The following is a 27,758-nucleotide window of genomic DNA, read 5'->3' on the forward strand; positions in this document are numbered from 1 at the left end:
CTTTCCTCAAATTCTTGACCACATTTTTTCACTCCCCAACTTTCATCGCGATCAGTGCTACTTTGGCAAAAAGAAACAAAGAATAAAGTGTTAAATTGTATCTTATCCGCGAAGCAGATCTCCACTCAAACAGTGCGGTCGATGTCTTTGATGTTTTCTGCTAACTTGTCATAGAAGCACACAGTCTGAATGTGGATTAGAGACTTCAAATGAGGTGAGGATGGCAGCTGACAAACTAAATGTTAGAGACCCCTGCTATATGTTCAAATGCACAGAAAGCGTGAGCAATGTCTGAGAAAGTGGAACAAAGTGACAAGAGGGCAACTTTCACAGTCGTCATTGACCTTGTGGAAAGAGAAGCTGAGAGAACATGATAAGACTACTTGGACCAGATGATTTTCACAGTACAGCATTGTAACAGTTTCATGTATTTCAATGGTCGAATATTTTGCATGACCTTAACTTGAAAATATTAATAGCTACATAGTTACATGTCCTTTTCCAAAGCACCTTTCAGGCAAGAATACTGTTTGTGTATTCTAATCCACCAGGACACAATTAGGAAGAATTGAACTGTATTTATCACATTTACAACATACTGTGAAATGAATCCCTGCATTCAACTCATGTACATTTAACTGCCTTTTTTTTTTTTAGACCAGTATGTATTTTTTAGTCTCAATGTGCTTGTGCTCTATTTTATTTTTTGTTTTTGTTTATTTCGAACATATAAATAAGAATACACAGTAATATATTACGTATTTAAAGTTTCACACTTCAGAATGTCCAAAAATGAGTAGCAATAAACAGTACATGGATTTAATATATAATCACCTCATGACTTAATTTTTGATTATTAAATCTGATTTTTTTTATTTCAACAAAATATGTTTGGAATATATGTTAATATGATGTGTTTTTACCTGGTTGGACAACACATTTAATTTCTTTTTTTTCTTTCCTTTTTTTAAGACAACATAATTTAAAAAATGCACTTGTATGCAGTACATGTAATATATTAAAATAACAAATATGTTTAGTAAGACAACCATAGTGCTTTATTGATGTCCATTATTTACAGGTCAGTTTGACACAAGCGTGGAAGAAGTTTAGAAGGTTTATACCTGATTTATTATTCAGGCTCAAGATTCTTCCTTGAAATTTCAACTGTTTCTTAAAACACCTCACATTAATACATTTGAGTTCTTTGTCTAATCCCTTCTATGATTTAATCCCACATACTGATATACTAAAGGTTTTAAGTGTTGTACGTGCATACAAATATTTTAAATTGAATTTTTCCATAAGGTTATCTTACTCCTGTTCTTTTGAAAAAAAAATTGTTACGCATTATTTATTGGGTAACAGGTGATAATAAGGTTTGCTCTATACATGATTGTATCTGTTTTAGTTGTACCAGATCAGTGAACTTCAGTATTTGTGATTTAATAAATAAAATGTTTAAATGTTCTCTATAACCAACATTATATTCTACCCTAACTGACCTTTTTGTAAGACAGTTAATTGATGTACTTTTACTTTTTTCCCCGCCATATGTCTACACAATAGCTCAGATATGGTAGCTCTAGCAAACAATAGATAATATGTATCGATTTCTGGTCCAGTAATAATTTACATTTATTGTTTATTTATATATTTCTCCCTACGTTATGTTGAACTTTTCTAATGCAATATTTCCAGCTCATTTTTGTCATGTATTATTATACCAAGATTGATGTTTTCCTTAATTTTATCAATATCTATAGCCTCTATTTGTATTTGAATATCTTGTGTATCGTTTCTGAATAGCATTATTTTAGTTTTACTTTACTTTTTTTTTAATCAAACCATTGTTTTCAGTTATTCATCCCTCCTGTTATCTCCACTGAGTTCTCTCCTGAACCAAACACAGTAAAATCATCTGAAAATAATACTAAGTACAAGTCCTTTGTGACTTTACAGATGTCTTTTATATAAAGGTGGAACCATTTTGGTCCTAGTATTGACCACGGAGGTACACCACAAGTTATGTTTCAGCTTGTATTCTCTGAGTTTCAAATATCACATCCTCTTCGAAGGTTAAGTAGTTTTTAACCCAAATCAAGACTCCTCTGATGCCAGCCCTTTCTAATTTAATTAATTATTTAATTAGTTATGTAAAATGCTTTTGTTCGGTCCATAAATTGTCAGGCAGCACACTGTTTATGATTTATTGCAAACTACATGTAAAAAAATAGAAAAGCCCTCAATACCCTTTTTCCAATGCAGCAAACTTTGGTGCCGGAGTAGATGAAGTTCCAAGTCAGAGTTGAACCGTATTTATACGTACAAATGTACACATTAACACGCATACGAACACAAACCCACATGACCAAAAACACAACACACCAGTAAGCGTGATTTACTCTTATTACTATCGTAAGTAGGGATGTATACCGAGTAGCGGTATTTTTTGGTCGGGGTTCCTAATTAGGTTGGTCCATGAGAACCGGGAAGATTCTGGACTAACGATACAGTTATCGCTATTTTCTGTTCCAGCTGACTGACGTTATAATGAAACGCTGTCACATTGAGTTCAGCTGCCGCAGCTACACATTCAAATGAGCTTTGAATAATGACAAATAAGGAAGCAACACCACAAAAAAAAGTTTGTAACATATCAATTCGCACTTTACTCACGACGAGTCACGACCGCGTTTTATCAACCGTCCTCCTAGCGATCCATTAATCCACAAGCCAATATTAATCCACTCAAAAAAGTGAACATTGAGGTAATATAATAATCCATAAAGTTGCTTTGAAGCAAGATAGCATCCACTGTGACTGACAGGTCTCTGATTGCCGTCTGACGTCAGTCCATTTTGCTTGAATGTGTTTCAGTTCCTTCTATCTCTTGACTACAAACTGGACGATCGAGCATTATACTTGCTCACTGAGTATTTTTTATTAAGTAATACACACCACACACACGTGCATCGCTAGCTGTCAACAGTCAATATGGTTTTCGGTCCGTCCCTCAAATACGTCCGTGTGCAACATAAACACAAACAACCATGCCTGTGGCTACAAAATGCACACCCACATAACATGCCAAGTGATTGTATTGATGTATATGATATATTTGATATGATACATCATGTAAAAGGTGTGTGTTTTACACATGCATGCCATATATACATATTATTTCCAGCTGAGTGTAATTGTAATGAATAGAAACAGAGTGATGGATCTGTGTGGTCTTTACAAGAAGATGACATCACTGCATCTCACCTTGCACTGCACACATAGTTGACTTCATCATGTTGGAGGTGTTCAACCTCTTGAGCTACTATGAATGCTAATCAAAATGCATTTTTTCACATGTTACATTTCCACAAATTACATATAGTATCGATAAGAGTTCTGATAAATACCTGTATCAATGAGGAAATCTAATCCATTATTATTATTATTATTATATCAATAAGGGTATTGTATCGATAAACATTTAACATCTCTAATCGTTACAATTTAAAAGTTTAATATATTTATCTCCATTCTTTTTTAATGGTCTCCTTCTTTCTCTTATAAACTACTTTTAATCTAATGTATTTATTGCTCTATTTGAATTGATAGTAATGCTGGTAATAAAGGTAAAATATTATCATTCTTTATCAATATTCTTATTGCTCCATTTGAGTTGATGGTAATGGGGATATTAGAGATAAACATGATTATTATTATTTGTTAATATTGTTGTATTGATGTATGTAATATTGGATATATATATATATATATATATATATATATATATATATATATATATATATATATATATATATATATATATATATATATATATATATACACACTACCGTTCAAAAGTTTGGGGTCACCCAAACAATTTTGTGGAATAGCCTTCATTTCTAAGAACAAGAATAGACTGTCGAGTTTCAGATGAAAGTTCTCTTTTTCTGGCCATTTTGAGCGTTTAATTGACCCCACAAATGTGATGCTCCAGAAACTCAATCTGCTCAAAGGAAGGTCAGTTTTGTAGCTTCTGTAACGAGCTAAACTGTTTTCAGATGTGTGAACATGATTGCATAATCATCAATTAGCCTTCTGAGCCAATGAGCAAACACATTGTACCATTAGAACACTGGAGTGATAGTTGCTGGAAATGGGCCTCTATACACCTATGTAGATATTGCACCAAAAACCAGACATTTGCACCTAGAATAGTCATTTACCACATTAGCAATGTATAGAGTGTATTTCTTTAAAGTTAAGACTACTTTAAAGTTATCTTCATTGAAAAGTACAGTGCTTTTCCTTCAAAAATAAGGACATTTCAATGTGACCCCAAACTTTTGAACGGTAGTGTATACATACAGTCAAGCACAAAATTATTCATACCTCTGGCAAATTTTGACATAAAGTTACTTTTATTCAAGCAGAAAGTTGTGTCTTGATTGGAAATAACAAAAGCATCTTCCAGAAGATAATAAAACAATGTACAAGAGACATCATTGTTGGATAAAAATGTTTGTCAGATTTTATTTACATTACATTTGACAAAAAGTGGCATGTTTAAAATTATTCATACTCTTAGCAAGTTGTCACACACCATGGGAACATTAAACGTTCTATACCATTCTAAATAGTCCAAGATGTTTTAAAGCATGCTAATTACCATGATTGATTGTAAATAGCTGTTTAATCAACTCAACAGGTGAAATACAGCAGCTCTCTGCAGTTGGTTTGTGGACAGTCATGGCTCGGACCAAAGAACTCACTGAGGACCTGTGGCTGCACATTGTGGCTGATCACAAGTCCGGAAAGGGCCACAAGGCCATATCTAAATGTTTTCAAGTTCCAGTGGCTACAGTGCAAAGTATTATTAGAAAATACAATGCACTGTGGAAAATCTCAGAGGCCGGAAGCCAAAAGTGACACCTGTGCTGGCCAGGAGGATGGTGAGAGAGGTGAAAAAGAATAAATGTGGTAAATCTGGGCTCCACTGGTGGCAACATCTCAAGGCAGACAGTCCAATGAACACTGCACAATGCTGGGTTCCATGGATGCAGACCAAGGAGGACACCTTCTCCTAGTAAGTCACACTAGAGCAGGGGTGTCCAAACCTTTTCCACTGAGGGCCGCACACTGAAAAATCAAAGCAAGCGGGGGCCATTTTGATATTTTTTATTTAAAAAAACAATACAATTTATGTATAAAAAAATATACATTTAGGCCTCCACTCAGGCTTGATCCCGGGGAACCCAAAGGGTTTTGGTCAAAAAAATATTAAAAATGTGTCATTATTTAGTAGCAGTATTATTATTATTATTATTCAAGGTTTAAATCTCAGATCAACATTAGGTCTATCTGTCAATATAAAGTTGTTAAAGATTTAAGTTGTGTGCCCTTTTTGTCAAAGAAAATCCTGTTTTTTTATGGAAAAAACACAAAATATGCAATGTTTTCACCCAATAAAAATTTGAAGTGGAATATTTGAGATTATATAATAATTGGAGCCTTAAAAATGTCAATAACTAATAACAACATTGACTTTAACTAATTATTATTTTTTGAGCGATGACACTTTAAAAAAAAAAGTCCCACTAAAATGATTGGGGATCCAAAAGGGTCCTACTCATTAAAGTGTTAAACATTTTTTTTACTTTTAACACAATAATCTCGAGATCACCTTCAGATCTATCCGTCAATTATAAGTTTTATTGTTGTTTATGGGTTTTTTTTGTTCGTTTTAGGCCCTTCTTTAAAAAAAACAAAAAAAAACAGCTTAGTTTTTTTATATGGCAAACTCAAAATATGCAACATTTTCCCCAAAAAATATCTCAAAGTGTAATATTTAATGTGACGTAATTGGAGCCTTGAATAGGTCAATAATTCATAATGACATTGATTTTGATTCATTATTATTTTTTGTTAGAGTCAACATTGCAACATTTTCTTGTTACATTTCACCTGTTTGCCCTTTTATACCACTTTTTATGTTTTGTTTAGTTTTTTATCGTATTTTTAGAATGTGTTGTGGGGCCGTTAAAAAATTACCTGCGGGCCGCAAATGGCCCCGGGGCCGCACTTTGTACACCCCTGCACTAGAGCCTACTTGGCCTTTGCAAATGCTCATCTGGACAAAGAAGAAGATTTCTGGTCTTCTGTTTAATGGTCAGATGGAACATAAATGTAATTGTTTGGCCACAATGATGGATCCTTCATTTGGTGTAAAAAAAGAGAAACCTCAACTCTAAGAACATCATTCCTACTGTCAAACACGGTGGTGGGAACCTAATGCTTTGGGGGTGTTTTTAAACTAATGGACCAGGGAACCTAATCACAATAAACGGCACTATGAAACAAGAGCAATACATCGAGATTCTCAACAACAACATAAGGTAGTCTGCAGAGAACCTTTGAGAACGACCCAAAACACACTGCAAAAGTGGTGAAGAAATGGTGAATCCAATCAAGAATCTGTGGAGGAAGTGAAAGATGAGGTTGATGGCAGAGAAGACCCTCCAACCTGGAAGAGTTGGGGCTCACATATAAAGATAAATGGGTAAAAATACTAGTGGAGACATGCAAAAAGCTGGTCAGCATTTATAGGAAGCGTTTGATTTCTGTAATAGCCCAAATATGGCTTTTTTTCATATTGATTATTGAGAAGGATATTAATGATTTTGGACATGTCACTTTTTGTTGAAATGTAAATAAAAGCTGACAAACTTTATTTTCCACAATGATGCCTCGTGTACATCGTTTTATTATTTTCTGGAAGACACCTGAGTCAGTTCCAATAAAGAAAAAAACTTGCTGGTTGAATAAAATTAACTTTATTTGCCAGGGGTATGAATACTTTGGGCTCTACTGTATGTACGTATATATATATATGTATATATATATATATATATATATATATATATATATATCCATACTGTATTATAACTGTTTACATTGCTTTTTTAATTAATTCTGGTATCATATTTGTAAATAATGTATCTGCCCTTTTGTTGTTTTTGTGTCCTTTTTTTCTTCTTTCTACCTCCTCCTGTTGCACCAAACATTTAATGAAGTAAATACTAATAATGTAACAAGAGAAGTATCTCACACTTATCCTTTATAAAGTAAATCTGTACAGCAGATACATCATCCAGATCAGTACATTTTAATCTAAAAAAAAATAAATAGTAAAGGTGTTACGACCCAGCTTTTCCCTTCTGCTAGCTGGTACTGGAGGTTCCAGTTGCCACCAGGTGCCGACTGGTCATGAACTAGACCTGCACGGTGATGGACCTGAATGGCCTCCAAACCTTCCCCTATCCTGCACCTCATCTCTGGGGTCACTTTTTAAACCTTCACTCCAGGTTGAGACTGTGCAGGATTATATTGAAGATATTTTAATTTTTCTTTTAAACATTTTCTTCATGTCACATTTTGTATGTTCACAGTCCTGGGCGGCAGATATCTGACGTCAGGGTAAGGGTGACAACACCAGAATGGGGAAGGCACCAGGCTTCACCAGGGAGGAGGAGCTTACACAGGTGTGACCTTTATCTACCGAGTGGTCTGCGAGTCATTCAGACAACCTGCCAGAGGACAACAGCTTCAACCAACTTTTAAACCTGAACAGACATCATGAATATGATTGTCTTCTTTCTTCTGGCCGTGCAAATGCACAGTGTGCTGTCAGGTAAGCCATTTTTCTTTACAACTTTGTTAACTTCTTTGTAACATCAAAACTGACATTTGCTATTCTTATCTTACTTTATGTCATTAAAAACGGTTGTCATGTATATTGTCATAAATCTGCTAGTCATTGTCTTTTGACATCAATTTCATTGAATGGAATATGAAGGACCTCAGTAGTCCTGAGTTCAATCCCGGGCTCGGGATCTTTCTGTGTGGAGTTTGCATGTTCTCCCCGTGACTGTGTGGGTTCCCTCCGGGTACTCCGGCTTCCTCCCACCTCCAAAGATGTGGCAGCATTAAATGGTCCCTAGTGTGTGAATGTGAGTGTGAATGTTGTCTGTCTATCTGTGTTGGCCCTGTGATGAGTCAGCGACTTGTCCAGGGTGTACCCCGCCTTCCGCCCGGATGCAGCTGAGATAGGCTCCAGCACCCCCCGCGACCCCAAAAAGGGACAAGCGGTAGAAAATGTATGGAATTGTTTCTTAAAACATATTAAAGCTTCAGCTTGACTATAGGAAGATGCTCCTTATTGCATTAGCCATGGGCGTCACCAGACAACTTTAATTGGGGCACGTACCCCAGTATTGATGACTTTCGAAACCGAATGCAACTAATGTTGATAGACGTCTACACCACCCTCCGCCCCTCCTCACCCCTGCCCCGCCAAAACAGAGCTAGATAGGGTGGCACTAAGAGGAGATAAGAAAGTGGGAGGTAAATTCTTAAGCTGTGTAATAACAAGTTATTAGCAACTTTGTTTGAAAAAATTCCTTTGATTTTGTTGCTGCTGAGAATGCTAATCAGGGTGATGGAGAAGGACAGAGAGGAGGAGGAGGGAGTGAGTGGATGAGGGAAAGTGGGAGTCGTGGGGTTGAAACAAGTCTGAAGGGACGACAGCGACATGATGAGGCAGCAGTTTGAAGTTGAAGCATCCACAAAGGAGGAGGGGACATGAGTGACTTAAGGAAAGCTTGATCGTCCCATGCATGTTTGCAACTTGATCACAGTGCATGCCAAACAACGCCCCCTAGTGACAGGACAGTAGACCCAGGCCTTATTTGATCACTGTATTTATTGTAGAATTCTTTATTGAAGAATTACCTGCAAGCAGTTTTAATTTGAAAAATAATTAAACACAAAAGCTTTGCAGTTTTATGTTTTGGATTTAGTTGAATTTTGTTTAACAAGTGGCAGATTTAATTTAGTGTAGCTTATTTTTACTCCTCTGGACATGTTTGATGGTATTACCTGTATTATTATCATCATTATTATAACTATTATTATTATTATTATACCATTTTCATTTTTAATATAAGAAACACGAAAACTAAATATTAACAAATACATAATCTACAGTATTTAATTTCAAATATATGAAAACACATTTAAAAATATGTATTCAGTATATTTAATTGTTTTCATCCTTCAATGGAAATGTGTCATAAATGTAACATATTTATTGACTAATGAAAATAGTAAAATAAAATATTCAACCCCCATTTAAAAAAAATATTTACATATTTTCCACATGTACAAACTCAACAAAACACAGATGACCAATTAAAAATGAAATAATAATAATTGGTTCCCAGCTGAGTGTGAAGTGACTGGGATGACAATCAGTGCTTCCAAGTCCGACTCCATGGTTCTCGCCCGGAAAAGGGCGGAGTGCCATCTCCAGGTTGGGGAAAAGATCCTGCCCCAAGTGGAGGAGTTACTCCGAGGCTTGTTCACCAATGGAAATGTGTCATAAATGTAACATATTTATTGACAAATGAAAATAGTAAAATTAATTATTCAACCCCCATTAAAAAAAAAAAGAGTTTCCTCCGCCGGGTGGCGGGGCTTTCCCTTAGAGGTAGGGTGAGAAGCTCTGTCATTCAGGAAGAGCTCAGAGTAAAGCTGCTGCTCCTCCACATGGAGAGGAGCCAGATGATGTGGCTCAGGCATCTGATCAGAATGGCCCACAAACGCCTCCCTAGGGGGGTGTTTAGGGCGCGTCCGACCAGTAGGAGACCACGGAGAAGACCCAGGCCACGGTGGAGAGACTATGACTCCCAGCTGGCCTGGGGACGCCTCGAGATCCCCCGGGAAGAGCTGGAAGAAAGTAGCTGGGGAGGGGGAAGTCTGTGCTTCTCTGCTTAGGCAGCAGCCCTACTTCAGATGAGCGGAAGAAGATGGATGGATGGATGGATGGATGGATGCATGGATGGATCTAGCAGTGCACATCAGGACTTGACTGAAGACTAAACTGCTTAAAAGATTGTTGAACATGAAATAAAATGTAAATAAATATGTTTTTTTTTCTTTTAGAGAATTACACTCTGTGGCATACGCGAGTGGCGGACTATCGAGATTCAAAGCTGCACCTGTATTATGAGGACGGTGGTATGGCTGACGAATACATTTACTCCTATAACAGCAACAAGAGCAGAAAAGTAGAACCGGTACAGGACTGGATGAGAAAGATCACAGCAGAAGATCCTCAGTACTGGCAGAGAGCGGCCGAGAAGTCTGTTGCTCGTGAGCAGTTCAACACAAACAGATTAAAAACTCATTTGAAGGATTTGAATCGAACTGAAGGTTTGTTTATGTTGAACTTTCAACTGTTAAGTTATGTTTGATGTTCTATTTTAATACTTTTTAATACGCACACATTACTTTGTAATACGCACACATTACTGCACATATATCTTGTCTCTGTCCATCCTAGAAAGACCTATGAAAAAACATGATTTGTGTGTGTGTACCGGTACTTGTGTGTGTGTATCTCTGTGTTATGGTGTTGAGGGTTTCCTTTGCTTTACAACACTTTGTGTTAGGAATGTGCAGGTTATGAATGACTCCTTCAATACTTGATACTAAATCGTCTCAATTCACCTGTTCCCTTACAGGTGAATTTTTAATCTAGCTACTGCGAGCTAGATTAAAAAAGGTAACATGTCATTAATTGTGCAAAGCTACAAATCTGGTCCATGTCTAAAAACAGCTCCTTTTTCTCCTTCCTGCCCAGGAGGAATCATAAGCTCAACAAAAAAATTAATTCACTTGCTCATTTGGCAAGTTTCCCTGACTCGCTGACTCTGTGAAGGCTCAAGTTTTACTGACTTAAGGTTACTTGGCAAACACTAAAATGTTCTGATTTTACCGAGTTTCACTGACTCCCGAGTAGTTGATCAAGACTCGAGTCCAAGGGGGGAACTTGTTGCATATGTGCAAGTTTCTGCACATGCCTTTGTGACGAGTAACTTAAGTGAAAGAAGTACCCCAATAGACACTTTAGTGAGTGACTCATAAGAACTTGAGCCAGTACAACGAATCAAGTTTCACATAACTATGTCTTGTTACTCTCTCAGGTGTTCACATTGCTGTGTGGATTTCTGGATGTAAATGGAATGATGAGACTGATGAGGTCACAGGTTGGTATGGGGAAGACTTAGGACTTTTCCAAGACAACATGGTGATTAGGAAATGGACCGCAGCAAAAGATCAAGGGGATCACATCAAACTGATCTGGGACAATAACAAACCTCCCCCAGACACCTTGAAGTTCTACACTGAGGAGTGTCCTTCTGACTTGAAGATGTTTGTCAGCATCTTAACGAGAACAGGTAGAACCTCACCTTTTACTTTCACCTTTGTAACCATGTTAGTATGTTCTCTATAGCAACATTATTAGCATTACAAACTACAATCTCTTTATACTCTTCCTATGTTCTCCCTTTCCACCCATATTTACTCCTCCCACACCTTCTCTCCATATTGTCCTCTCCTCTGTTCATACATGACCTCACTTCCTGTGCAGAGCTTCCAAAGGTGTCCCTACTCCAGGAGACACCATCTTCTCTGGTCAGCTGCAACGCAACAGGTTTCTACCCCGACAAAGCCGTCATGTTTTGGAGGAAAGACGGCGAGAAGCTGCACAAGGGCGTGGAGCACGGAGAAATGCTCCAAGACGGAACCTTCCAGATGTCTGTGGACCTGAACGTGACAGCCGACATGGAGGGCAAGTACGAATGTGTGTTTCAGCTGACTGGCGTCAAGGAGGACATCGTCACCAAGCTGGAGAGCAGAAGCATCCTGAGCAACGCGAGCGGTGAAGGTGAGAAAGACACATGTGGTTGAATTGTACATTGATGTAGATTAGGGGTGTAACCATTCATCCATAGAATGATCTATCAATTTAAATTCCTAAGATTCAACTCCATCGATCTGTGCTCGGCAGGTTGACCTTCCGGAAAATATATATTGCTCTAACATCGTTTTAAAAGGCAGTCAATCGAATTTATTGATTCTAGGAAAAGAAAACATTGGATGTAAGAATGGGAGACTTTATATGAAGTTTAGAATTTGACGATGAGGACGTTAAATGTTACTCAAGTCTGTCTGTGGCGTCATCGCCATCAGTCATCAAAACAAAAAAAGGCGGACACCTATGGTGGCCGGGAAACGTCACAACAAATGCAAACGCCACAAAACAAAAACATAAAGCCACAACACAACAACTTTCAGCCCAAAGCCACAACAAAAACAAACACCACAACACAATAACATAAAGCCATAACACAACTTTAAGCCATGGAGCAACTTTCGTCGACGGACCAAGTGGCCGAGGCGGGAGATTGAAAACGGTGGAATGAACATAAAGTATTAGTGTTCATGAAAAAGTAAAAAAAAGTTATTTATGACTGAAAAAGTTGATGACTTTTCCAACTTTGTTCATAACACCGTTTTCAACTTTCCGCCTCAGCCATTCTGGTCCATCAATTCCTTCATGTCTTTTTTATTGTGTTTTGGCTTATAGTTTTAGTTGTCCATATCCTACCAAGTCAGACCTACACTGTTCCAATATCCATTTCTCTGTTCTCAATTGTTGATGACTGATGATAACAACCAAACCTAACCCCCCTCAACACGCCGGATTGTAAATAATGTAAATAATTCAATGTGATTATCTTGGGTGATGACTGTATTATGATGATAGTATATATCTGATAGTATATATCTGTATCATGAATCAATTTAAGTGGACCCCGACTTAAACAAGTTGAAAAACTTATTTGGGTGTTACCATTTAGTGGTCAATTGTACGGAATATGTACTGTACTGTGTAAGTCTCAATCAATCAATCAAAAGTGTTGCCGCATTTGTATTTGTTGTGGCTTTTGCAATCATGTTGTAGCTGAAAATTTTTGTGTTGTGGCTTCATGTTGTTGTGTTGTGGAGTTTGCATTTGTTGTGATCTTTTCTCGGCCTGTTTATTAAAATGAGAGTAGTAGCAGATCAAACCACTGCTCATTTAACCTGAAATTTCTTAGGTTAATTTACTGTTAAATCAACCTGAAGAGATGTTGGTTGCACTTTATGTTTGATATTAATGTTGTATTATTTCATGTTGAAAAACAAAAGCAAATGTCAGCAGGTAAATCTACAGTTGAAATTTTGGTTACTGTACTTTAGACAATTTCTTGAATGTAAAAAAAAATATGTTTTTTTTCTTAATTCAACCTAAAGTGTTGGTTGGACTTTATTTAAATAAAATGTAAATGCATTGGCCATTAATTGTTGTTTACTTGCTTGTTTGTATGTATAATTCATTCATGCATGATTTCCTTACAAGAACTAACGGGAATATTGGAAACTTCACCTGCAGTGTCCAGTATCCAGTATTTATTTGACAGTCACACTGCTTGACTTCTTTTTTGCTAAAAACTTACTGCATTGATTTCTACTTACTTGAATCGTTTTGAATTGTATCGTTCTAAAAAAAATATATCGTCCTTGAATCGTATCACCAGCCACAAATTATGATTTGCATCAAATTGTTATTAAAACTAATCGTCACACCCCTAATGTAGATGTTTCTCCATGCTATGTAATTAGCATGTTACTGTTTCAGCTGCTATGTGGTGATGTACAACAGAATCTAGGTCCAGTTGTCAACCCTCACACGGACCAACAAAACCATTTATCAATTTATTTGTGTGACTCACTTTTAACTTTGTGCTTGTTCATTCTACTTTCTATCCAGACCTCAATACAACCATCTCTGGTAATAACAGCCAAGCGACCTCACGGCCTACCACCATCACTATCAGACCAACAACCAGCGGTACTTCTCATAATCATACTCATAATCATACACATACTCATACTCATACTTCTTCCAATGGCAACCAAACTACTACCTGGCCGAACACAACCATTGAAGAAACCACCCGACCCAGTCTCAACAACTTGGACCCCACCCCGCCAACTCCTGGTCACATCAAGTCCACAGATCATCTGGAAGGTAAACAGACAAAGGGACAATTTTAGACTGTAAATATGAGACATTAAGTCGAGGTCTAAATATATTCTGAGTGGTTATTTAAACATGAGGAGCATCAGCTCAAATAAGATCTAATTTTTAATTCATATATTAACTTGATTTATATATGACTATATATTTGTTTAACAGAAACTTTGCTGGACTAAAACATAGCAGTAAAAATATTGGATATATTTTAATATTTCTGCTAGGGATGATGTTTGATAAGAAATGATCCCATTAGCCCATTATCGAATCCTCTTATCGAATCCTCTTATCGAATCGATTCCTTATCGATTCTCTCGAATCCAGATAGGTTGTTGTATATGGAAAAAAAACACAATATTTGGTTTAACAAAAGCTCACTTTTATTTTATAAGAAAAATAAATAAATAAATAAATATTGACTGTTGTTACCCCCCTAAAAAAAATAAATATATATATATATATATATATATATATATTGACTGTTGTTACCCAAAGTATATTACCGTATTTCCTTGAATTACCGCCGGCTTTATATAGTATGCGCCTGCCTAGATTTACCGGCAGGTCAAACTCGTTTCGCAAAATAATTAGCGCATGCTAAGCATTACCGCCGGGTCAGAATTACCGCCGGGTCAAACTCGTTTCGCAAAATATTATTTTTATTAGCGCATGTCTAGAATTACCGCCGGGTCAAACTCGTTTCACAAAATAATTAGCATATGCCTAGAATTTCCGCCGGGTCAAACTCGTCACGTCTTGAGTGACACTTCACCTGTCATCATTTTCAAAATGGAGGAGGCTGATTTCAATAATTTGAAATCGCATAAAGGGAAGAAGATTAAGAGCTATTCAGTAGGATTTAAGGTCCAAGCTATTGAATAAGCTGAAAAGAACAGTAAGCAGCTATGTTTTATTAATATACCGTAGCTGCGTGTGTCAAATATGAGTCATTAAATGACTCCCGCCTCCTGGTGGTAGAGGGCGCTAGTGATCCTTCTTGCGACTACTCGGCTGCAGAAGAAGTGACAACAAGCAGCAACAGTTAGCATCAACATCGTTTATTTTTTCCTCTCGCTTGCACTTTTAACATGGAGGATTACATATCTAAAATAAAACCGTTTTCTAAACTGGACTTTCAATCGAAGCAGGGGGTAATAATTAAAGGAATATCTCCATCGAGACAGAGAGACTTTTAAAACTGAAGAAAGGTAAGGAAGACTTCTATAAACAAGTTATAGATGCTTTTGTTCAGAAGGAACTGCGCATGGACTTCATTTATAAGTAAAGGTAAGACCATAATAACGTTTTTTTTTATTAAATGTGCTTTTCATGATGGTATCCTTACATCACACTCAAATGTATAAGCGCAGGCCTAAATTTACCGCATGCCTTTGGTAAGCGCCGGAGTGAGAAGAGGGTTTTAAAATAATTAGCGCATGCTTACATTTACCGCATGTCTTTGGTAAGCACCGGAGTGAGAAGAGGTTTTAAATTAAATACCGTCCCGGCTCTAATTCAAGGAAATACGGTAAGTGGGATTTTTCAGAAAAACAAATATATACAGTAACACAAAAACAACCTGTCTCTGTGATCACTATAGGTGTATAAATAATACTATAGTGTTAAATAAAATCCGTCCCTGGGGCACAAAACTGAAAATAATACAGCTCTCCAAAAAGTGCACTTCTGCTGCTATTGGAACATCCTTCTGGGGTCCATCAGTGTGGCCTCCTCCAGGAATGACTCCACGTCTTTGTCCTGGAGGGAAAATGAAGGACAGACACAGCATAGAATTAGGGGGGAAATTAGCTGAATGTGAAGAATAGGGTGTCTGTTATTAAGTCTTTAGCATTAGTATGTGGAATTAAATGATGGAATGGATTAAGTAATGAAGTTAAACATTGTACTGATATGATCCACTTTAAGAGGTTGTTCAAATTAATAGTGCTTACAAAGTACAAAGAAGAATTATGAGAAATACTTTCAACCTTATTGAAAATAAGATATTCTTCATCTCAGTATATTAATAATGACTGAATTAATTAATGACATATTACAAAACTGTTGTATATACTAATTCACAGATGTTATTTTATTATAAAAAGGTCAGTAAATGATGTATATATTTGTAAACGCTCTGAAGTGGGAAAGGGGTAGGATTAAATAAGCTTTACTTCTTCCTACTCCTTTTCAGACATGATGTAAAGTGAAATGATATGAAACTGTGATGTGTTATGCTGTAAGTGTGCTCATGTTCCAAATAAACAAAGGAAAGAAAGAAAGCACTAGTTTATTAGACAGACCTGCAAACTCTGGAGTGGTGTAGGCTACAAGATAACGTTAACGTTATCAGACACATACAAAAAGGCTAACGTTAACGTTACCGTTAGCCACTGACTATGCTTAAGTAACGTTAGTGTAGCTAACATTACTGCAGTCCTGGTTGACCTAAGAGGTAACGTTATTTTAGCCTAAAGGCTACAAGTGAGCAGATATGGAAATTAACCGGCAACAGTTAACGTTAGTTACTCACCAGCACTCTCACTGGAATTGGCGCTGCAGCTTGAAGTAGAGGAAGAGGGGCTTGCTTTGTCATCTGTCGCTGCTGCTCCACGACACCCTTCTCGAACGTTCAGGTTATGTACGGCCTGAACATGTTTCATCATGCTTGTTGTGCTTCCCCCTTACATGAGAGCGAAGCCTGGCAATAATTGCAGATAGCCGTTTCCTCGTCGTATTTTTTTGTAAAATGAAGCCATGCCTTGAGGCGTTTTTTCCGGCTGCTTCTTTTTTTTGTATTTTTTGTATTTTTTTAAATTTTTTAAACCTTTATTTATAAATTTCAATTACAAACAGACGAGAAAAAAACCCAGTACAACACAGTACAAAAACAGTACAAAACAGCCTCAGGGGGTTGTAAATTCAAAGTAACTAAAATAGAATACAAAAAAGTATATATATATAATAAACCTTGTTGCTGCTTCTGTATCTGCCGCCTAATGACTGAGCTACGCCATTTTCTGGGATGTGTCACAGGGCATTTCTTGTGAGACGGGATTCGTTCCCAGAGATTCGAATAAAGAACCAACTCTTTTTCTTTATTATAGTGGCCTCGATAACGGGAACCGGTTCTCAAAAAGGGATTTGAGTCCATGGAATCGGTTCTTTTCTTATCAAACAACCGGGAGAACCGGTTGCGAACATCATCCCTAATTTCTGCTTTAAAAATACCAGTAAATGGAGTCATGAAATTTAGTAAAGAGAAGTTCTAATACAGAGATATAATGGAATACTCCTTTTGAATGTTTCACCCTTAATGTGAGTCAGCGTAATTCTAAAATAATTGTTTTATATAATCCTCCATCCTCTTCAGTCTTCTTGTTAGTGGAATTTTTTTTAAACACAGGAGTAAGAGAAATGGGCAGTTTTCAAAATAATTGTATATTGTCTGACTGTCTGTAAGGTCAAGAATGCTTTTATGCTGAGTTCTAACTGGGGATTGGATGAGCGCTAGAAAGTCAAAATAATCATCTTACACTTAACTGTGTTGTAGTCTATGTCATGATGACAATGGTTGATGATATTAATGTTTTATTATGTCATGTTGAAAAACAAAAGCAAACGTCAACAGGTAAATCCACAGTTGAAATTTTGGTTACTGTACTTTAGACAATTTCTTGAATGTAAAATTTTTTGTTCTTTTTCTTAATTCAACCTAAAGCGTTGGTTGGACTTTATTTAAATAATATGTAAATGCATTGGCCATTAATTGTTGTTTACTTGCTTGTTTGTATGTATAATTCATTCATGCATGATTTCCTTACAAGAACTAACGGGAATATTGGAAACTTCACCTGCAGTGTCCAGTATCCAGTATTAATTTGACAGTCACACTGCTTGACTTCTTTTTTGCTAAAAAGTTACTGCATTGATTTCTACTTACTTGAATCGTTTTGAATTGTATCGTTTTAAAAAAAATATATCGTCCTTGAATCGTATCACCAGCCACAAATTATGATTTGCATCAAATTGTTATTAAAACTAATCGTCACACCCCTAATGTAGATGTTTCTCCATGCTATTTAATTAGCATGTTACTGTTTCAGCTGCTATGTGGTGATGTACAACAGAATCTAGGTCCAGTTGTCAACCCTCACACGGACCAACAAAACCATTTATCAATTTATTTGAGTGAATCACTTTTAACTTTGTGCTTGTTCATTCTACTTTCTATCCAGACCTCAATACAACCATCTCTGGTAATAACAGCCAAGCGACCTCACGGCCTACCACCATCACTATCAGACCAACAACCAGCGGTACTTCTCATAATCATACTCATAATCATACACATACTCATACTCATACTTCTTCCAATGGCAACCAAACTACTACCTGGCCGAACACAACCATTGAAGAAACCACCCGACCCAGTCTCAACAACTTGGACCCCACCCCGCCAACTCCTGGTCACATCAAGTCCACAGATCATCTGGAAGGTAAACAGACAAAGGGACAATTTTAGACTGTAAATATGAGACATTAAGTCGAGGTCTAAATATATTCTGAGTGGTTATTTAAACATGAGGAGCATCAGCTCAAATAAGATCTAATTTTTAATTCATATATTAACTTGATTTATATATGACTATATATTTGTTTAACAGAAACTTTGCTGGACTAAAACATAGCAGTAAAAATATTGGATATATTTTAATATTTCTGCTAGGGATGATGTTTGATAAGAAATGATCCCATTAGCCCATTATCGAATCCTCTTATCGAACCGATTCCTTATCGATTCTCTCGAATCCAGATAGGTTGTTGTATATGGAAAAAAAAACACAATATTTGGTTTAACAAAAGCTCACTTTTATTTTATAAGAAAAATAAATAAATAAATAAATAAATATTGACTGTTGTTACCCCCCTAAAAAAAATAAAATAAAAAAAAATATTGACTGTTGTTACCCAAAGTATATTACCGAATTTCCTTGAATTACCGCCGGCTTTATATAGTATGCGCCTGCCTATATTTACCGGCAGGTCAAACTCGTTTCGCAAAATAATTAGCGCATGCTAAGCATTACCGCCGGGTCAGAATTACCGCCGGGTCAAACTCGTTTCGCAAAATATTATTTTTATTAGCGCATGTCTAGAAACTCGTTTCACAAAATAATTAGCATATGCTTAGAATTTCCGCCGGGTCAAACTCGTCACGTCTTGAGTGACACTTCACCTGTCATCATTTTCAAAATGGAGGAGGCTGATTTCAATAATTTGAAATCGCATAAAGGGAAGAAGATTAAGAGCTATTCAGTAGGATTTAAGGTCCAAGCTATTGAATAAGCTGAAAAGAACAGTAAGCAGCTATGTTTTATTAATATACCGTAGCTGCGTGTGTCAAATATGAGTCATTAAATGACTCCCGCCTCCTGGTGGTAGAGGGCGCTAGTGATCCTTCTTGCGACTACTCGGCTGCAGAAGAAGTGACAACAAGCAGCAACAGTTAGCATCAACATCGTTTATTTTTTCCTCTCGCTTGCACTTTTAACATGGAGGATTACATATCTAAAATAAAACAGTTTTCTAAACTGGACTTTCAATCGAAGCAGGGGGTAATAATTAAAGGAATATCTCCATCGAGACAGAGAGACTTTTAAAACTGAAGAAAGGTAAGGAAGACTTCTATAAACAAGTTATCGATGCTTTTGTTCAGAAGGAACTGCGCATGGACTTCATTTATAAGTAAAGGTAAGACCATAACGTTTTTTTTTATTAAATGTGCTTTTCATGATGGTATCCTTACATCACACTCAAATGTATAAGCGCAGGCCTAAATTTACCGCATGCCTTTGGTAAGCGCCGGAGTGAGAAGAGGGTTTTAAAATAATTAGCGCATGCTCACATTTACCGCATGTCTTTGGTAAGCACCAGAGTGAGAAGAGGTTTTAAATTAAATACCGCCCCGGCTCTAATTCAAGGAAATACGGTAAGTGGGATTTTTCAGAAAAACAAATATATACAGTAACACAAAAACAACCTGTCTCTGTGATCACTATAGGTGTATAAATAATACTATAGTGTTAAATAAAATCCGTCCCTGGGGCACAAAACTGAAAATAATACAGCTCTCCAAAAAGTGCACTTCTGCTGCTATTGGAACATCCTTCTGGGGTCCATCAGTGTGGCCTCCTCCAGGAATGACTCCACGTCTTTGTCCTGGAGGGAAAATGAAGGACAGACACAGCATAGAATTAGGGGGGAAATTAGCTGAATGTGAAGAATAGGGTGTCTGTTATTAAGTCTTTAGCATTAGTATGTGGAATTAAATGATGGAATGGATTAAGTAATGAAGTTAAACATTGTACTGATATGATCCACTTTAAGAGGTTGTTCAAATTAATAGTGCTTACAAAGTACAAAGAAGAATTATGAGAAATACTTTCAACCTTATTGAAAATAAGATATTCTTCATCTCAGTATATTAATAATGACTGAATTAATTAATGACATATTACAAAACTGTTGTATATACTAATTCACAGATGTTATTTTATTATAAAAAGGTCAGTAAATGATGTATATATTTGTAAACGCTCTGAAGTGGGAAAGGGGTAGGATTAAATAAGCTTTACTTCTTCCTACTCCTTTTCAGACATGATGTAAAGTGAAATGATATGAAACTGTGATGTGTTATGCTGTAAGTGTGCTCATGTTCCAAATAAACAAAGGAAAGAAAGAAAGCACTAGTTTATTAGACAGACCTGCAAACTCTGGAGTGGTGTAGGCTACAAGATAACGTTAACGTTATCAGACACATACAAAAAGGCTAACGTTAACGTTACCGTTAGCCACTGACTATGCTTAAGTAACGTTAGTGTAGCTAACATTACTGCAGTCCTGGTTGACCTAAGAGGAAACTTCACCTGCAGTGTCCAGTATCCAGTATTTATTTGACAGTCACACTGCTTGACTTCTTTTTTGCTAAAAAGTTACTGCATTGATTTCTACTTACTTGAATCGTTTTGTATCGTATTGTTCTAAAAACAATATATCGTCCTTGAATCGTATCACCAACCACAAATTATGATTTGCATCAAATTGTTATTAAAACTAATCGTCACACCCCTAATGTAGATGTTTCTCCATGCTATGTAATTAGCATGTTACTGTTTCAGCTGCTATGTGGTGATGTACAACAGAATCTAGGTCCAGTTGTCAACCCTCACACGGACCAACAAAACCATTTATCAATTTATTTGAGTGAATCACTTTTAACTTTGTGCTTGTTCATTCTACTTTCTATCCAGACCTCAATACAACCATCTCTGGTAATAACAGCCAAGCGACCTCACGGCCTACCACCATCACTATCAGACCAACAACCAGCGGTACTTCTCATAATCATACTCATAATCATACTCATACTCATACTCATACTTCTTCCAATGGCAACCAAACTACTTTCTGGCCGAACACAACCATTGAAGCAACCACCCGACCCAGTCTCAACAACTCGGAACCCACCCCGCCAACTCCTGGTAACATCAAGTCCACAGATCATCTGGAAGGTAAACAGACAAAGGGACAATTTTAGACTGTAAATATGAGACATTAAGTCCAGGCCTAAATATATTCTGAGTGGTTATTTAAACATGAGGAGCATCAGCTCAAATAAAATCTAATTCATATTTCATATATTAACTTGATTTATATATGACTATATATTTGTTTAACAGAAACTTTGCTGGACTAAAACATAGCAGTAAAAATATTGGATATATTTTAATATTTCTGCTCGGGATGATGTTTGATAAGAAATTATCGAGTTCGAGCCCATTATCGAATCCTCTTATCGAACCGATTCCTTATCGATTCTCTTATCGAATCCAGATAGGTTGTTGTATATGGGAAAAAACACACAATATTTGGTTTAACAAAAGCTCACTTTTATTTTATCAGAAAAAAATAAAATAAAATAAATAAATAAATAATGATAAATGGGTTATACTTGTATAGCGCTTTTCTACCTTCAAGGTACTCAAAGCGCTTTGACAGTATTTCCACATTCACCCATTCACACACACATTCACACACTGATGGCGGGAGCTGCCATGTAAGGCGCTAACCAGCAGCCATCAGGAGCAAGGGTGAAGTGTCTTGCCCAAGGACACAACGGACGTGACTGGGATGGTAGAAGGTGGGGATTGAACCCCAGTAACCAGCAACCCTCCGATTGCTGGCCCAGCCACTCTACCAACTTCGCCACTGTTACCCCCCTAAAAAAAATTAAAAAATAAAAATAAATATTGACTGTTAATCATCTTACACTTAACTTTGTTATATTCTATGTCGTGATGACAATGGTTGATCTTTACATGCAAAGTAGTTATGAAGATTTCCTTGCCATGCTTTGTCAACCCAGTTATGCTTTTCGCTCTCAACAGAAAACTTGAGCATCAAGGTCTTTGTTGTCACGGTGGGGGTCGTTGCTGGGGCGGTCCTCCTGTCGGCCATCATCTTTGGGATTGTCAAGCGTTACAGACACAGTGAGTTACATATCTTGTGTCTTTTTCTTGTCTTCTATTCCTCAGCGCAGCATCACTCGACCTGTCAAACTGACCAGAAAACAGCCTTATTTTGTCTTCATTTTTCTATTTTAATAGTGTCCTGTAGTTTTCCCATCATGCAATTTTATTTTATTTTAATCTTCTCTGACAGCAAAACTACTAGAATGTCCCCTTATTTCCAGGTGACATTACATGTGCACACTTCTCTTGCTGACTCATTAAGAGGAAGTAAGAGAGAAACATCAAGTTTCTGATGTTTCTAAGTCTCACCTCAAAGATCCCATGCGAGTGATGAGGAACCTTCTGGATGCACTTTCTTCACCATGAGTGAGGTGTTTGGTTAGCATGAGTAACCAGCTAACAGTGTTTGTTTGTTCAACAGCTCACGGTATCTACTGGGTCAACAGGCCGACTGAAACCTGGGTCACAGTGGCCATGCGGCATCTGAGGCTTACTGAGTCTGAGTCTGAGTCTGAATCTGAATCTGAGTCTGAGTCTGAGTGAGACACAGCAGCTGGCACACAGTGAGTTAACTTACAAGCACTGTTTGCATGTCCAAATGTTTTTGGACTCGGTGTGAAGATGATCTTTAACTTGGATTAACTTTTGTGGGTAATATGCTGTCATCTTCTTCCTCCAGGAACACAAAGATGTCTCCATCGCTGAGGGACATCATCTCACATGGAGATGAGATGGAGATGTTCTTTGTTCTTCATGATACATATACCTTATACTCATATTTTACTGTTACATCATGCAATGTCTTTTCTGGGTACTTAAAAAATGGAGATGAGATGAGATGGAGATGAGATGGAGATGTTCTTTGTTCTTCATGATACATATACCTTATACTCATATTTTACTGTTACATCATGCAATGTTTTTTCTGGGTACTTAAAAAAATGGAGATGAGATGAGATGGAGATGAGATGGAGATGTGATGGCGATGAGATGGAGATGAGATGGAGATGTTCTTTGTTCCTTATGATACATATGCCTTGTACTCATATTTTACTGTTACATCATGCAATGTCTTTTCTGGGTACTTAAAAAATGGAGATGAGATGAGATGGAGATGAGATGGAGATGAGATGGAGATGTGATGGAGATGAGATGGAGATGAGATGGAGATGAGATGGAGATGAGATGGAGATGAGATGGAGATGTTCTTTGTTCCTTATGATACATATACCTTATACTCATATTTTACTGTTACATCATGCAATGTCTTTTCTGGGTACTTAAAAAATGGAGATGAGATGAGATGGAGATGAGATGGAGATGAGATGGAGATGTGATGGAGATGAGATGGAGATGTGATGGAGATGAGATGGAGATGTGATGGAAATGAGATGGAGATGAGATGGAGATGTTCTTTGTTCTTCATGATACATATACCTTATACTCATATTTTACTGTTACATCATGCAATGTCTTTTCTGGGTACTTAAAAAATGGAGATGAGATGAGATGGGATGGAGATGAGATGGAGATGAGATGGAGATGAGATGGAGATGAGATGGAGATGTTCTTTGTTCTTCATGATACATATACCTTATACTCATATTTTACTGTTACATCATGCAATGTCTTTTCTGGGTACTTAAAAAATGGAGATGAGATGAGATGGAGATGAGATGGAGATGAGATGGAGATGTGATGGAGATGAGATGGAGATGTGATGGAGATGAGATGGAGATGTGATGGAAATGAGATGGAGATGAGATGGAGATGTTCTTTGTTCTTCATGATACATATACCTTATACTCATATTTTACTGTTACATCATGCAATGTCTTTTCTGGGTACTTAAAACATAGAGATGAGATGAGATGAGATGAGATGAGATGAGATGAGATGAGATGAGATGGAGATGAGATGGAGATGAGATGGAGATGTGATGGAGATGAGATGGAGATGAGATGGAGATGAGATGGAGATGTTCTTTGTTCCTTATGATACATATACCTTATAGTCATATTTTACTGTTACATCATGCAATGTTTTTTCTGGGTACTTAAAAAATGGAGATGAGATGAGATGGAGATGAGATGGAGATGAGATGGAGATAAGATGGAGATGAGATGAAAATGTTCTTTGTTCTTCATGATACATATACCTTATACTCATATTTTACTGTTACATCATGCAATGTTTTTTTCTGGGTACTTAAAAAATGGAGATGAGATGAGATGGAGATGAGATGGAGATGTGATGGCGATGAGATGGCGATGAGATGGAGATGAGATGAAGATGAGATGGAGATGAGATGGAGATGTTCTTTGTTCCTTATGATACATATACGTTATACTCATATTTTACTGTTACATCATGCAATGTCTTTTCTGGGTACTTAAAAAATGGAGATGAGATGAGATGGAGATGAGATCAGATGAGATGAGATGAGATGGATATGTTCTTTGTTCTTCATGATACATATACCTTATACTCATATTTTACTGTTACATCATGCAATGTCTTTTCTGGGTACTTAAAAATGGAGATGAGATAAGATGAGATGGAGATGAGATGGAGATGAGATGAGATGAGATGGAGATGTTCTTTGTTCTTCATGATACATATGCCTTGTACTCATATTTTACTGTTACATCATGCAATGTCTTTTCTGGGTACTTAAAAAATGGAGATGAGATGAGATGGAGATGAGATGGAGATGAGATCAGATGAGATGAGATGAGATGGATATGTTCTTTGTTCTTCATGATACATATACCTTATACTCATATTTTACTGTTACATCATGCAATGTCTTTTCTGGGTACTTAAAAATGGAGATGAGATAAGATGAGATGGAGATGAGATGGAGATGAGATGAGATGAGATGGAGATGAGATGGAGATGAGATGGAGATGATATGGAGATGTTCTTTGTTCCTTATGATACATATACCTTATACTCATATTTTACTGTTACATCATGCAATGTCTTTTCTGGGTACTTAAAAATGGAGATGAGATGGAGATGAGATGGAGATGAGATGGAGATGAGATGGAGATGAGATGGAGATGTTCTTTGTTCTTCATGATACATATACCTTATACTCATGTTTTACTGTTACATCATGGAATGTTTTTTCTGGGTACTTAAAAAATGGAGATGAGATGAGATGAGATGGAGTTGAGATGGAGATGTGATGGCGATGAGATGGAGATGAGATGGAGATGTGATGGCGATGAGATGGAGATGAGATGGAGATGTGATGGAGATGAGATGGAGATGTGATGGCGATGAGATGGAGATGAGATGGAGATGAGATGGAGATGTTCTTTGTTCTTCATGATACATATACCTTATACTCATATTTTACTGTTACATCATGCAATCTCTTTTCTGGGTACTTAAAATGGAGATGAGATAAGATGAGATGGAGATGAGATGAAGATGAGATGGAGATGTTCTTTGTTCTTCATGATACATATACCCTATACTCATATTTTACTGTTACATCATGCTAAGTCTTTTCTGTGTACTTAAAAAATGGAGATGAGATGAGATGGAGATGAGATGGAGATGAGATGGAGATGGAGATGAGATGGAGATGTTCTTTGTTCATGATACATATACCTTATACTCATATTTTACCGTTACATCATGCAATGTCTTTTCTGGGTACTTAAAAAATGGAGATGAGATGAGATGGAGTTGAGATGGAGATGTTCTTTGTTCTTCATGATACATATACCTTATACTCATATTTTACTGTTACATCATGCAATGTTTTTTCTGGGTACTTAAAAAATGGAGATGGAGATGAGATGGAGATGTGATGGCGATGAGATGGAGATGAGATGGAGATGAGATGGAGATGTTCTTTGTTCTTCATGATACATATACCTTATACTCATATTTTACTGTTACATCATGCAATGTCTTTTCTGGGTACTTAAAAATGGAGATGAGATGGAGATGAGATGGAGATGTTCTTTGTTCTTCATGATACATATACCTTATACCAGGGGTCACCAACGCGGTGCCCGCGGGCACCAGGTCGCCCGTAAGGACCAGATGAGTCGCCCGCGGGCCTGTTCTAAAAAAAAAAAATTAAATCTACATAGAAAAAACACAAGATACACTTTCAATCAGTGCATCAACCCAAACAACCTCCCCCATGCACACTCATCCACACCCACTCACACAAAAGGGGTTATTTCTTTCTGCTACCAATATTCTGGTTCCCACAACATAGACAACACATCTGCAAGGGACACAGTCCCTGAAGCACACATGATTGTATAGGCTGCTGGTCCACTAACATTTACATTAATTACTATTTTTTATGTAATTATTTTTATATTGTTTTACTTTCTTTTTCATCCAAGAAAATGTTTTTTATTTATTTATCTTATTTTTTTTTTTTTTTTTTTTTAAAGGGCCTTATCTGCAACAGACCAGGTTGTCAATGAAATTAGATTTGTTTAAAGGGTTTTTTAAACCAGGCCCAGTCCAGATAATGTCCAAGTCGGACTCAGCAACACACACCTTCATTCATGTACACAGAAAAAAATTAGGGAACACAACAGATTGCATATAATTTATAAACAAAATTACATTTTCAAAATAAGCATTTATGTACAGTCCAGATTATGTCCAGGTCACGCAAATTAGGGAACAAAACAACAGATATCATATAATTTATAAACATAATTATACTTTCAAAATAAGCCTTTGAGGACTTCTCATCTTTTTTTCAATGTTTTTTGGCATCATTATCGTTTTCAACCATGTTACTTTCTAAAGTTAGAAAATACTGAATAAATGTTTTAAAGAAAGTAATACTAAGTGAATATCTGTTTTTGGCCTTAAAAATAAACATTTTACCGAGTACTATAATTAAATTGACTAAATCATGATTGTCAATGAACTCTCCTAAAATAACAGAAACCACATTAAGCTTCATAAACACACCAATCCTTAAACACATTTGTTCAACTTCCACCCAAAACAAAGACACAATATGACAATACCAAAACAAATGCAGGGTGGATTCAGGCTCCTGACAACAAAATCGGCAATCATCTGACTCTGTCATATTCCATAATTTTAACATTTTCCCTGTGGGTAAGAAGTTATAAATAATTTTAATTTGAAAATAACGATTTTGCACATCGATAGTGGTTTTATAGATTAGTTTGAATATGGCATCCCATGGCAACGGGCAGTCAAAAAAGTCCTCC

At 36.7% G+C, this 27,758-nt stretch overlaps 1 protein-coding gene across 3 annotated transcripts; it reads left to right on the forward strand.

The window, feature by feature from the left end:
- Window positions 1-7,556: 7,556 nt before the first annotated feature.
- LOC133639248 (class I histocompatibility antigen, F10 alpha chain-like) lies at window positions 7,557-24,040 on the forward strand. Of its 3 annotated transcripts, none has more exons than XM_062032425.1 (13): window positions 7,557-7,693; window positions 10,006-10,275; window positions 11,049-11,303; window positions 11,498-11,794; window positions 13,724-13,804; window positions 13,904-13,984; window positions 18,229-18,309; window positions 18,409-18,489; window positions 21,304-21,384; window positions 21,484-21,564; window positions 22,441-22,542; window positions 22,946-23,087; window positions 23,204-24,040. In XM_062032425.1, exons 1-12 carry the CDS (start codon window positions 7,639-7,641, stop codon window positions 23,065-23,067), a joined length of 1,587 nt encoding a protein of 528 aa, XP_061888409.1. In that variant the 5' UTR covers window positions 7,557-7,638; the 3' UTR covers window positions 23,068-23,087; window positions 23,204-24,040. The 3 variants fall into 3 exon arrangements, with proteins under 3 accessions (XP_061888409.1, XP_061888410.1, XP_061888411.1); XM_062032426.1 differs by having other exon boundaries at window positions 13,904-13,960; XM_062032427.1 differs by lacking the exons at window positions 21,304-21,384; window positions 21,484-21,564.
- The last annotated feature ends 3,718 nt before the right edge of the window (window positions 24,041-27,758 follow it).

Source organism: Entelurus aequoreus, linkage group LG22 (assembly GCF_033978785.1).
Source record: "Entelurus aequoreus isolate RoL-2023_Sb linkage group LG22, RoL_Eaeq_v1.1, whole genome shotgun sequence".
Classification (NCBI taxonomy): domain Eukaryota; kingdom Metazoa; phylum Chordata; class Actinopteri; order Syngnathiformes; family Syngnathidae; genus Entelurus; species Entelurus aequoreus.

Coding starts and splice junctions, on each gene's coding strand:
- LOC133639248 (XM_062032425.1), top strand. CDS start 7,639: ATGAATATGATTGTCTTCTTTCTTCTGGCCGTGCAAATGCACAGTGTG. Junction 10,276..11,048: donor GGATTTGAATCGAACTGAAG/GTTTGTTTATGT, acceptor TTACTCTCTCAG/GTGTTCACATTGCTGTGTGG. Junction 13,985..18,228: donor GTCCACAGATCATCTGGAAG/GTAAACAGACAA, acceptor CTTTCTATCCAG/ACCTCAATACAACCATCTCT.